General features: G+C 39.4%; 1 protein-coding gene across 2 annotated transcripts in view; it reads left to right on the top strand.

Moving 5' to 3' along the window:
* LOC121313005 (collagen alpha-6(VI) chain-like) overlaps window positions 1–13,192 on the top strand; it is an 88,032-nt gene that overhangs the window by 7,572 nt on the left and 67,268 nt on the right. For both annotated transcript variants that reach the window (XM_041245082.1, XM_041245084.1), the window contains exons 2-6: window positions 7,647–7,750; window positions 9,164–9,772; window positions 10,298–10,885; window positions 11,297–11,890; window positions 12,568–13,188. In XM_041245082.1, coding sequence (XP_041101016.1) covers window positions 7,675–7,750; window positions 9,164–9,772; window positions 10,298–10,885; window positions 11,297–11,890; window positions 12,568–13,188 — 2,488 coding nt within the window. In that variant the 5' untranslated portion in view covers window positions 7,647–7,674. The remainder of the gene's footprint in view (window positions 1–7,646; window positions 7,751–9,163; window positions 9,773–10,297; window positions 10,886–11,296; window positions 11,891–12,567; window positions 13,189–13,192) is intronic.

The following is a 13,192-nucleotide window of genomic DNA, read 5'->3' on the forward strand; positions in this document are numbered from 1 at the left end:
GCAGGAGAAAGGCAGACAAAAATCAAGCACGTTAACTTAATTTACTAAACTTAACTAAATTACTTACAAAATAATGATGTACCGTTCTGTACCAGTGCCGGCTGGTGACTACAAACCTGTTGTTTTATCAATCTGCCATGCAAAAAAAAAGAGCCATACTTAGTCCATGTGAGTGAATTATCACACTTACTGAAATGTAACAGATGGGTTTTAAAGGAGGCTTGTTTCATCTGAGCGAAAAAGAGGATTGCTGTTAATATAGAAATGTTGGCTCTAGGGCAGTGGTTCTCAACTTGTGGTCCGCGGGGAAAACAAAATAAAAATTGCCTCCTCGCACAGGCAATGCAAATCATCTTCGGCAAGACATAGTGCCTGCCGCTGTATTACACTTCGCACGCATTGCAGAAAGTGCGGCTAAACGTGCGGCGAGTTGCAGCGTGACGTGTATAGCCTGGTGACTAAATCTCGTCACACGCTGTAAGTCGCCGCACGTTAGAAGCAACCCCACATGGTTCCCACAGCTAAGTATCAGTAGTGGATAACTGAATTAAAACAGCGTCTTTGAGGGGAAAGCGAGTGAAAATGAAACATGTGGTAGTGGAGTCGAGGCAGCTCGTCAGCTGAAGCAAATGAGGCATGGCTTCAAAACATTTTGAATATTCGTTTTATTTAATTGATAAATCTAAACACATTTAAGCACATTAAATAAATTTAAGTCTACAGAAGCGCTAATGACATTATTTTAAAGTCACAACTCAAAAGCACAAAGCCAGAAGGCTGGAACAATGTAGTTCTGCCACACTGTTGCGTGAAGCATAAACCTTCAGAGACTTAAAGCTGCTTGTCACTGTAAGCGGGGTTCAAGGAAGGACTGTGAAGCAGTCTTTAGTCAGTAGAAGGGGTCTTTATTAAAACAGGAACAGGTTCGGTTTTATCGCAATGACCGTCTCTTGCACAGTTAGTTCTCTAAAACAGTCGCCACCTTTTTTACTCTCTCCGCTACTCCCCCCTCAAAAGGGAAAGGAAATAACGTAGCCTACCGTCAACAAAAGAACTCGACATTTAGTGTGGGTCCCCCTAGCGACATATTACATGTTACTTAACAAATGCAGTTTCTCCATTACAAACACCGCTGCTACATATATTTTACTCAGCATTAGATTCTGCTATACATTACCGTGGCAACTCACCACGCTGTGCAGTCCCTTTCTGAAGAAGTTGCCGTGGTAACCACAGCTTGGTGTGGCACCTACTGGATCTGGAGCAGTTAGAATTTGTGCGGTTTAATTTTTTTCAATAATGACTTTAGTTGAATCTGATATTATATGTGACCTGAGGAAAACACTTTTTACAGGAAGATCCCAAGAAGAGAGATGTTCAGTTGTTAACGGTTGAGTAACACTAGCACTGAAGATTTTTAAGAAAGACAGTAAACGAACGCAGCAAGGAGTCCATAAAATGGAAGGTAGTGCTGTGAACAAACTATTGTTGGTCACGTTTCCTTCTTTAGGTTACATCTCTTTTAATGGACGTAAAACTCAATTTCTTGCATGAGATGACAAGCTGCCTTGTTCGTTTTGAATTAATGATTTTGTGAAATTGTATTTGTGTATTTACAGCGAATGTTACATGCTGGTGTCAAGCAATGACTTGTAGAACTAAATACTACGTGGTTTTAAGGTTCCGATTTGACAATTGATTATACAAACTTGTATCTGCAATTCTGTAAATTGTGTGTTGTTTACAGTGCTAATGTTGTTTTTTTAATTGATGGGAGTATATTTTACACAGCGACTGCAGTCTATTATTTGAATGCATTAAAATGCTCTCAGCGGAGGCATATATGAAAATCATCTGAACAATGTAAATTTATTTTTAGTATATCAGCCATTGAGAGGGATGGTTTTGTGATGGTGCCTCACCTGCCAAAAAATTCACCGCGACCGATGTGTGTTGTATGTTACGACGTGTTGTCACTGAAAGTTTGAGGCTAACTAATCTTCGGTGCAACATAAAATCGACTCAAAGAAAGGACTCGAGTAAGCCTAACAGACCTGTCATGTGACATCTCTTTAAAGTTAATCTTCACGCAACGAAATCTGACTGACATCTGTTTACACGTTCACCCTCACATTTAATGCATTTGTTGCATTGAATTCAAAGTACCGGAGTAGGCTGGATGTGGAACCAGATTTAAGGCTACAACTGTCATCACTCCATCCAGACATTCAGGCTGTGACATCGCTGAAACGGCACCAACCATCTCATTACGTAAGTTAATCAATTTCCTGTATGGCATCGTTATAAATTGCTTCCGTATAGTGGAAAGCAACATTAATAGAATTTCCTTGATAGTAGTACATGGTGATCCACGACATTTTTTGAGGTTCAGAAGGGGTCCGCCCACACATAATAGGTTTGGAACCACTAATCTAGGGTTTAGGTTTAAATGTCATTTTTTCTTAAATTTCAGACAGTAATTGTATTTAGTTTTATATATTTTCACTTCGAAATTTTGAGAAGACACTGCCTCCCTTGTCTCCTCTAAGGAGCCTCCACTGGAAAAAAATGTTGTATCTTAGAGGGATTGGTTATACTTCATTGTAGTTGCTTTATTAACGTCGGACATTATATTATTATTATTTATTTATTAGCATACACCCTTATCCAGGACGACTTACAATTGTTACAAAATATCACATTACAAAATATTACATTATAAAATATCACATTACAGAATATCACATTACTGATAACAAGAGTTATAAAGCACAATAAAATCAGTTGCAAATAAGATCAAATTCTAATAAGAGCAAAATAAAGAATACAGTAAATAATTACATTTAGAGCTAGTTCGACTAAGAGCAGTTAACTTATAGTAAACATATTTGCTTATACTAGTAAAGTCCAGTATGAGCACATAGTAAGTACGATGAATGGATGAGAATGATTTCAAATAAGAGCAATTACAAAAAACGTGAATGTGGATTCCTATAAGAGTAAAATAAAATAAAAGATACAGGAAGTAGTTTTGAGCAGTAGTAGCATACAGTGCAAGTACAAACTCATACAAGTACTGGTAAAATTGGGTGCCATATAGTCCAGTATAGTTGAGAGTTGTGAGGTTTACAGATGCTGTCTGAACAGATGTGTCTTGAGGAGGCGCCGGAAGGTAGTCTGGGACTGAGCAGTTCTGATAGCCATGGTTAAGTCTTTCCACCACTGAGGGGCAAGGGTGGAGAAGGAGCAGGCTCTGGAAACTGGAAAGTGGAGGGGAGGAGGGGGGTGTAGGTAGAAATGATAGCCTGGAGATAAGAGGGAGCAGAAAGTTCAAGACAGCGATAGGCAAGTAGAAGAGTTTTGAATTGGATGCGAGCATCAATAGGGAGCCAGCAAGGAAGGGAAAAGACAAGGTGAGCAGCAGAGTTTTGGATGAGCTGGAGCGGACGGATAGCAGAGGCAGTGAGGATGGCCAGGAGGGAGTTGCAGTAGTCAAGGTGGGACAGTACCAGGGCCCGAACTAGGAGCTGCATGTAGTAGTTAGTGAGGAAGGGGCGAATTCTGTGTATATTGCTGGGGAAGAAGCGACAGAAGCGTGCCAGAGTAGAGGTGTGCTGAGAGTAGGAGAGGGAGCTGTTGAGGGGGACACAGACGTTCTTGGTGGATGAGGAAGGAGAGAAGGTGGTGGATTCAAGAGGAATAGAGATAGAGAGATCAGCGGTGGGGGAGGAAGAGGGGGGAAGAAATGGAGGTCAGATTTGGAGAGGTTGAGTTTGAGATGATACGAGTGCATCCAGGAGGTGATAGCTGAGAGGCAGGCAGAAATATGGGAGGAAATGTTGGAGCAACCTCAAACTGTACTATGTGAAGACAGTTGGGTCCTCCACTATCAACTACAGTCCGTTCCGTAGCGGCGTTGCATACGCCGTATGAATTTGAACGTGCTGTCGAACTGTCCCCCCTTTCGAACCGGGAAGATCAGGGCATCATCAGCATAGAAATGATACGAGAAGTCAAAGGAGGTGATGAAGGGACCCAGGGAGTGGGTATAGAGAGAAAATAAGAGGGGTCTCAGGACTGAGCCTTGGGGGACATCTGTCAAAAGAGAGCAAGAGGCAGATGATGAGCCATGCCAGGACACTGGGTACATGCGATCAGCAAGGTAGGACAGGAGAATAGAGTGGATGACTTTTCAGAGGCTGCAGAGAGGTCGAGGAGAATTACCACAGGCAGAGAGTAGAGAGTTAGTGATTGAGAGAGGAGCAGTTTCAGTTCAGTGTGCCGGGTGACAACTAGATTGGAGGGGGTTGAGCAGAGAATGCGTTGACAGGAAAGCAGTCAATTGGATGGGGTCCAGAGCACACATGCTGGGTTTATGGCTCTGAAGCAGGGAGCAAAGACCAGAGTTCGAGAAGGGCGAGAAGGAGAAGGAGGGTAGAATAGTAAGGGTTGCAGAGGGTGATGGGGAGTGAGTGAGCAGAGGACAGGGTGGGAGGGAAGGAGGCAAGGTATTGAAAAGTTTACAGATGTCTGTGATTTTGGAGGAGAAGGAGACAAAGTCATCAGCTGAGAGGAAGAAGGTGGCCGGAGTGGTAGTGATATCAGGGGAGATCCAGGTTTCAGTAAGAGCTAGGAAGTCAAGAGAGAGGTAAGAGGCAAAGGCAGAGATAAAGTCAGCTTTGTTGGAAGCCGAGCGGCAATTCCAGAGAGTGCCAGAGAGAGCGCCGGGGGGGTGAGCAAAGGAAACGGAGAGAGGCAGGGAGATAAGGTTAGAGGAGTTCAATTTGCAGAGGCAGTGAGAAGCCAGAAGACTAGAATGAGAGGATAGGATTACAGGGATATTAAAGTTAGTCATGATAGGGAGCAGTAGAGGAAAGGAACAATGTCGGCTACATCAGTGTTTAAAACACCAAAGTACCGCACGTACTGTATACTATTCAAAGAAAATGTTTTAACTTCACCAATTTTCTTTTCTTTTTTTTAAAACAAAAGCTTAGTGTTGTACTCTGTGCATATAAATATGGAGAAACATTGTGATTGTGGCTTGAAATTATTTAAATTTATAACAGTTGGATTTTCTCATTTTAACTTGGGTGAGATATCAACTTGTATGCTCACTGATACTGTTAAATATCAGCCTATACTATTACATGTTTTCTACAGAAACCAAAGAACGGACAGAAAAAGGAAAGAAAATGGATAAACCACTGTCTTTATTGTTCCATTGTATAAATAGAATCAGTCGTGCCGGGCAATAGGTTATGTATTATTATTATTTTTTTTTTTTTTTATTGGCAGATACATCAGAGTCAGTCCAGGATGGGACATGAATGCATTTGATGTTAGTTACATTTCAAAACTAAACATTGTGCAGATGTTTTGAAATATCAAAGTTAGGGAAATGAAACTTCCTTATTTTTATTTTAAAAAAAAATTAAAAAAAATAATAAATAAATAAAAAAATGTCATTCAGTGTTGTATTAACCTAAAGTGAATGTTTCAGGGTTCTACATCAGCTTAAAACATAAATACAGGGTGAATAAACTTGTTTTTTGAGGAAAGTAATAAGTACTGTGATACTGTGATGAGTGGGAGGTGTTTTATGTTGTGTAAATGGCAGATGTCAGTGCAGTACATCCTCCAGTTGTTAATATAGATTTAGGAAAGTGCAGGTGTGCTCATGAGGGAGTGGGATGGAGGAGGGATATGGTGGCTCAGGGGGATTTGTTAGTAGTTCCGATGTGGTGGGGGAAACATCATGGAGGGACTAAAGTGGAACTGGCGCTTCATAACTTCTTAAATGGCACACCCAACATGTTACAGAACGTAGTCCTGTTATAGTTTAAAATATATTAATTAAAAACTTCAAACATTTTATCAAAAACTCTGAACTAAAACTGCAATAAATATACAGACTCCAGAGATCTCCTGGCATGGTTGAACTGTACATAAAACAAACAATTAGAAGTAGGTGACGATTAAGCTTCTTCAACTGCGGTTTTCCATGTACCAGTTGCCTTCTTGGTGATGTACCTTTTAATTATCCATAGTTTATTGTCTCACCTGTGGTTAAAATAATAAAGAAAACACTGTCTGTTAAATACCACATTTACACAACACAGTCCTGCACACATGCTTTTTATACAGTTGTCTGATTTAAATTTCCAGATAAACATATTTTCACATGTATGCCAAGGTTTAGTCTTATTTGTTTGAATTCAAGCTTGAATTGAGAAACATTACATTGTTTCATAAGAATTCAATAAGTAGCAAATGACCTGAGCGCAGTGTATTTTATTTTATTTTATTTTTTTACCAGAGCATTCAGTTCCATATTTATATGCAATACTTTTTTTTTTTTTTTTTTTTTTTTTTAAATAACTGCAGGGGCCATACATACTTTTAAAAAGGCTAACAACATAATGAAAAAATCTTACAGGTTTTGTTTTATATAATATTTTACTGGACCATACTTTTCCACATGATGATATCTAGTTTAATAATCTAAGCAGTGTCGCAAACCGCTCCAAAAACTCGCTTTATCATTGCCCTATTTTCACAGTATGTTTTTTTTATATTGTATTTATTGAAGTTAATGAACGGGCTCATTGAATTACCCAGGGTAAACACCTGCTGGATTAATAGAGAAGAATGGCAGAATCTACTGGTAGACCTAGATCATTAAAACAGATCCCAATAAGTTCAAGCTTTTTTTATACACCATTTGAGCATTTATGACATGTAGGATTAAACCCAGAACTTATGGTTACTGTTCTGGTTGTTTTTCTAGCTGGTCTCTGAGGGGAACTGGCATCCACTCTGTTTCCTCTTCCTGTACATGTGCAGCTGCTTCAGATGACACACTGTAAATAAGTTGCAGTTGGTTCAAGAGATGGTCGGAGACAGAGATATTACATTTAAAGTGTTGGTGGGATAAATATTTGAATATTTTAATAGAAGGAAAAGTATTCAGAAAAAAGAGACGTTTCAAAGTTTCAAAGCAATTTATAGACAAAAGTATACAATTTTTTTACAGATGATGGAGCATTGAAAAGAAAAGCCTTTTTATAACCATAAACTGCTTTTCTTTACTTGCTTAATATAACTGTTTCCCTGATCTTTGATTTTCAACTCTGTGCGGTGCTTTGGCACGATATGTTTCTGTAAAAGTTTGTTGCTGTGTTCGTGTTATTAGTTATTAAGGGTTGCCTACCTACTGCTTTGACGCGCAAGACAAAGTGTTACAAACATACTGTAAGGTCTATACGAAGATTTATTAACTATAAGAAGCTATTACTTGTCCGGCTCCTAGTAATTCCGTCCAAGCTGTGACTCAGGCCATATAGTACCTTATAGATGTACTGTATGTTGTCTGTAAAATCTACACATCAGCCTTTTTCTGATTGGTTATCAATATAATGACTGTAGTACAGGTGAGATATGACATGAGGTTATTGTGTGAGTCAGCACCTTGGATAGGCTAAGCATCAGACATCTGCTGTAGTTACACAAATAAACTTCTGGTCCTGGAGTGATGCACACCTCTGAAGGAGAACGTTTAATCACCAAAGTAAGGAAAAATCATTCAGATTACAGTAATTGAGTAATGCTGCCTTTCTCATGTATTATTTTTTTTTTCTTTCTAGGAATACTGTTTTTCAAACTGTTTTCAATATGGAGCTGGTGAAAGGGTTCCTGGCTGTTATCTTTCTTTTATCATGTCTTTATCTGAGTGATGCTCAAAAAACTGGTAAAGTATTACTTTCCATTGAAAACTGACTGACAAGGGGGTGAACAGGAGTGTGTGTGTGTGTGTGTGTGTGTGTGTGTGTGTGTGTGTGTGTGTGTGTGTGTGTGTGTGTGCATGTGTGTGTATGTGTGAGTGAGAGTTTGGTGGCTGGCGACCATCTTGGTGAAGGGGCAGTCTGGAACCAAGGTGGTCATCGTTTGCACAGCCACATGGTTTTGATTGTTAGATTGAATGATTCATTGTTTGATGGAGAGTGCATGGGAAGTGTGGAATCTGGCCAGATGCTGATTGATTGAATGATTAATTGTCAATCATTAAAGGAGACAAGAGAGAGTGAGAATTTATCATGAAATAGCCAAAGCTTGTGTGTTTTTATTTTGAGGAATTTTGCTTTGGGGTTTGTAGGGTTTTGTTTAAACTGTTTTGTTTTGTTTTACTAATAATAAAAGTTAGCAGAATAGCGCTAAACTGCAGTTTCCGTGTCTGTGTCTGCTGTTTCAAGGGGCACATCCCAGCCTTGCCTGAAACTATTACTCCACACTGACATATATTTTATTAGTTGGCCTCAGGATATTCACAGACTGTGCTAACATTACCATATTGAGGGTTAATGAGCAACTTTAACATGAAATATATTTTTCTTTTTTTAAGATTCACTTTCTATCGTTATTGGTTCCAGCCACCTGATGTTGATAGTGTTTTAGCCTCAATTAAGTGTCAATGACCATGATTAACTGTGTTTGATGTTTTAATTAGGCTTATAAAATGGATTGTTATAATGCTGCATGCTGATTGGCCAATCAGTGGTTCTAAGCTGTGATATAATCCCGGTATAGTAACTGTTGGGTAAATCACTAGACCCATGGCACTATTGTATACCTGCTCTTATCCATGGTAACCCACGCTCTCTCGTACCTTAATGCTTTATTATAATAGAGCACTTAGAATAATTTCTAACTTCCAAGTTCATCTGATACCACTAACCTGCCCCGCTGAAACACTCTGCTTTGTGAATGTAAGAAAGCTTAATGGTTACATTCTGGTGTACTTGATGTACTTTGAGGTTAGACATAATTCTAAGAACTATATTGAGACCACTAGGATTCTAAATAAAGAGAATTTAAATAGCAAGAACAATACATTAGTTAGGTACTAATTCACTCATGCAGATTTCATTACTCATTCAAATTCAGAACTCTGTTGGCTAGGTAAGCTACAGAAAGTGTGGATATACACTAAGCGACTTTAAGCTAGCTTGTGTATTTAAACCTTGACAAAAACAAAAACACTAGTTTCCTATATTTATAATAGAAATCAACATAAAAACAGCAATGTTTGTAATCAAAAAATATATACAGTTAAGAAGAATGTTGTAGGCTGTTAAACAATTAAGATAACCCGTCTCATTTCTAGTGTGCACACAAGAGGCTGTTGCAGACATTGTTTTCCTGGTCGATGGGTCCTGGAGCATTGGTACAGAAAACTTCAAGCGGGTCCAGGAATTCCTGTACACACTCATAAACACCCTTGATGTGAGAGAAGACAAAGTGCGGATTGGACTCATCCAGTACAGTGAGACTCCACGTTCGGAGTTCACCCTAAACACTTACCAGAAGAAAGAAGACAACCTGCAGTACATAAAGACGCTGTCCTACAAAGGAGGTGGCACGCGAACCGGCCTGGGGCTTGACTTCATGCTGAAGAATCACTTTACTGAAGCTGCCGGGAGCAGAGCCGCAGAGGGGGTTCTCCAAGTGGCTGTGATCATAACAGATGGAAAGTCCCAGGATAATGTTAAAGAGGCGGCTGATGCGGTCAAGGACAGAGGCATCACTCTTTATGCCATCGGCATTAAGGACGCTGAACTGGCTGAACTCAATGAGATAGCCAGTGACCCTGATGACCAGTTTGTGTATAATGTGGCTGACTTTGCTGCACTGACGGGTATCTCTCAGAATATCCTTCAAGTTCTGTGTACCAAAGTGGAGGAGGCAACCAGGCAGGTTGTTCAGGTCCCTCAAGGTAACCATGAATCCTTATTTTTTTCGATGTAAAACTACCTTGGGATGTGGAATTACTTTAATTATCTGTGCAACAGTGGATCTTTAATAAATAAGAATACTGTCCATCGCTGAACCTCTTTCTATCATATGTTCAATGCATTTTGGTGATTTTAATAAGGTGGTCAGTAAATAAGGGTATTACACAAAATATTTACAAAGCTAAGGATTGTTTTTTTTTTATTAAGTACTTTAACAGTGTTTATAAACATATTCTGAGAATAAACGCCTAACCTTCACTGAAATGGTTTAAAAAGCTTTCATGCATTGCCAATTTGATTTCATTAACGAAAATGGCTTTTAAAAACACTTTACCAAACATTTCTTAAAAAATCTTTGGGAATACAGATCATTCCTATGATATTGAATATGAATTTGTACACATTTGCACCCCTTGTTTTAATGGGTTTTAATTCTAATTTTGTACATTTGCATTTTAAATCAGTGTTTAAAACTTATTAATGATTGCTGTATGATGTCTTTAAAGTATGCAGGAAGGCCTCTGTTGCTGATATTGTATTCCTTGTGGATGGGTCGACGAGCATTGGCGACACCAACTTCCAAAAGGTGAAGAACTTCCTTTACACCTTTGTGGAGAACCTGGATATCGGCAGAGAGAAAGTCAGAGTGGGATTGGCACAGTACAGCAACACAGCAAACCAGGAGTTCTTAATGAACAAGTATGCCAACAAAACAGCTGTCCTGGAACAGATTCAAAACCTGCAGTACAGACAAGGTGACAGATACACTGGGAAGGCCCTTGAGTTCATCAGAGATGTGTATTTCACTGAAGACGCGGGAAGCAGGGCCCAGGAAGGCGTTCCACAGATTGCCATTGTCTTGACCGATGGGGAGTCCACAGACCAGGTCCGTGTGCCTGCAGACGAGCTCAGGAAGAAGGACATCAGTGTCTACGTAATTGGGATCAACACAGCAGGGTATGAAGAGCTGAAGGAAATCGCTAACAAGCCCACCACAAAGTTTCTGTATAATATTGAGAACTTTGATGCCCTCAGTGAGCTGTCTGACAATTTTCTGCAAACCATCTGCTCCACAGTGCAAACTCAGATGCTGGGTAAGTGTGTGTTGTATTTACATATACAGAAATCTGGTATCTGGAAGGCCAGTATTACATGTGTAATGACTCAGGCTTGTTTTAACTCTTATTAGCAGTAGCATAATTGTTACTGATCTGCTAAGGTGCAGATTTTCAAGATCCACTTTATAGGTACGATAAGCTTTAGCTGCCCTTCCTGCCACACATATTTTCCATAATTTATCTTTCTTTAAAACACATTTTATAAATGAAAATTATATGATACATGTTTTCAATGTCATAGAAAATGACATTGAAAACATATATCAACATGCAGATTGTATTGCTACTATTTAAAAAATAAAAAACAAAAAACATAAAAGTACCATTAAAGCTATTGAATAATGTTCTTAAAGAGATGAGAAAATATTATTTCTTTTATCTTTTTAGGAATTTTGCCGAGCTTTGCTGATGTTGTTTTTCTGGTTGATGGTTCAACAAGTATGGGAGCTTCAAACTTTCAACAGATTAAGCTTTTTATCCTTAGAATTATAAACCAACTTAAGGTCGGAATCAGCCAGCATAGAATTGGTCTTGCTCAGTTTAGTGGGGATACGCACACTGAATTTTTGCTGAACACTTATGAAACAAAGGAGCAAGTGATAAATCACATTCAAAACCGCTTCAAGTTTAGAGGGGGGGCACAAAGAGCTGGACAAGCCCTTGAATATCTGCGCCTCAACTTTTTCAACAAGTCTGCAGGGAGTCGTATCAGTCAGGGATACACCCAGATTGCTGTTGTAATTACTTCTTCCAAGTCAGAGGACAATGTACAAAAAGCTTCTAAGACAATCAAAGTGGAAGGTGTGAAGATGATTTCTGTTGGCCTTGTGAATTCTGTCAAATCTGAACTGGAAATAATGGCCACTATGCCACATGTTTATCAGCTGAATTCATTGCAGAGTTTAGACCAGGTTTCTCAAGAGGTGACTGGAATCATTCAATCAAAACAGGCCTTGCTGGGTTTATCCAGAGCACCAGCAGGTAAGGTCTGTTTAGGTTTTGTTTTTCTTCTTTTCAATCTAGACAATTGTTTTGTCTGTCCTTCAGCATTCTCTCTTAATTATATCATAACCATTTCCATATTTAGTGGTAGACAGCAGCATGTAAAGAGGAGCCTAGAGTGTTGTTGTGGCCTGTAAAGTTTGCACGGAGGTAAGAGTTCCCAAAGACTTATTCCCTGTGACCTTCTAAATGTCTTCCAATCATTGTATGTTTAGTCTAGGTTCTCCTCTAATCCCTGCACCGAGGAAGCCATGCAGCCAAAGCATGGGACAACCTCAACAGTTCGTCAGCTGTTTTTTACTGTACAGTGTTACATTACATTACAAAACATGACTTTTATTAGGTGTGATTCATTCATGAGCAGTATTTTAATATATGAATCATAGATAGCAGTACATTTAATTTAAATTGAAGCACTTCCTGTCTGTATTGACAAAGTTTAATCCTATATGTTTCCCATGCAAAGAAAATATGTGTACAATGTATAAGGACCATTTGAACACTCTTAGATAATCCCAGGAGCAATTGTTGTAAGCAGATGCTACTGTAGTTGTCATAGTCATGAACCTTTAAATGTAATTATTTAACATTAGTATCTCACACTCTAATGGTCAATAAAGAAGCCACAAAAGAGTGTTTTCTTTTTTATTTTGCAGTATGCAGGAGTGCCACACTGGCTGATATAGTATTTTTAGTTGATGAGTCCGGCAGCATAGGGAACCAAAACTTCCAGCAGATCCGAAATTTCATCCGCAGAACCATTGATTCTTTGGATGTGGACCCCAAGAAGGTGAGGGTTGGTGTCGTGCTGTACAGTGACACCCCGAATGTTGAGTTCTACCTCAACACCTTCAGTCAAAAGGCTGACATCCTGCAGTACATTAAGACTTTGCCCTACAGAGGAGGGGGCACAAACACTGGCGCTGCAATAAACTTCCTGAAAAATAATGTCTTCACTAAGAGTGCCGGAAGCAGAATGGCTTATGGTGTGCAACAGATAGCGGTTGTGATCACTGATGGCTTCTCCCAGGACAATGTGAGCAGCCCGGCTGCCAGCCTACGGCGTGCTGGAGTCAAGATCTTTGCTGTGGGCATCCAGAACGCAAGTCCCACTGAGCTGAAACAGATTGCGTCACATCCTTCCAGAACATATGTTTACACAGTGGGCAGCTATTTGAAGCTTTCCAGTTTGGAGGGAACTCTTCAGAAGCTGATCTGCAATGAAATTATCTCGATGGCCTTTGCTGTTCCAAATCAAAAGCATGCTTTAAAACAAGGTAA

This window comes from Polyodon spathula, chromosome 3 (assembly GCF_017654505.1).
Source record: "Polyodon spathula isolate WHYD16114869_AA chromosome 3, ASM1765450v1, whole genome shotgun sequence".
NCBI classification, from domain to species: domain Eukaryota; kingdom Metazoa; phylum Chordata; class Actinopteri; order Acipenseriformes; family Polyodontidae; genus Polyodon; species Polyodon spathula.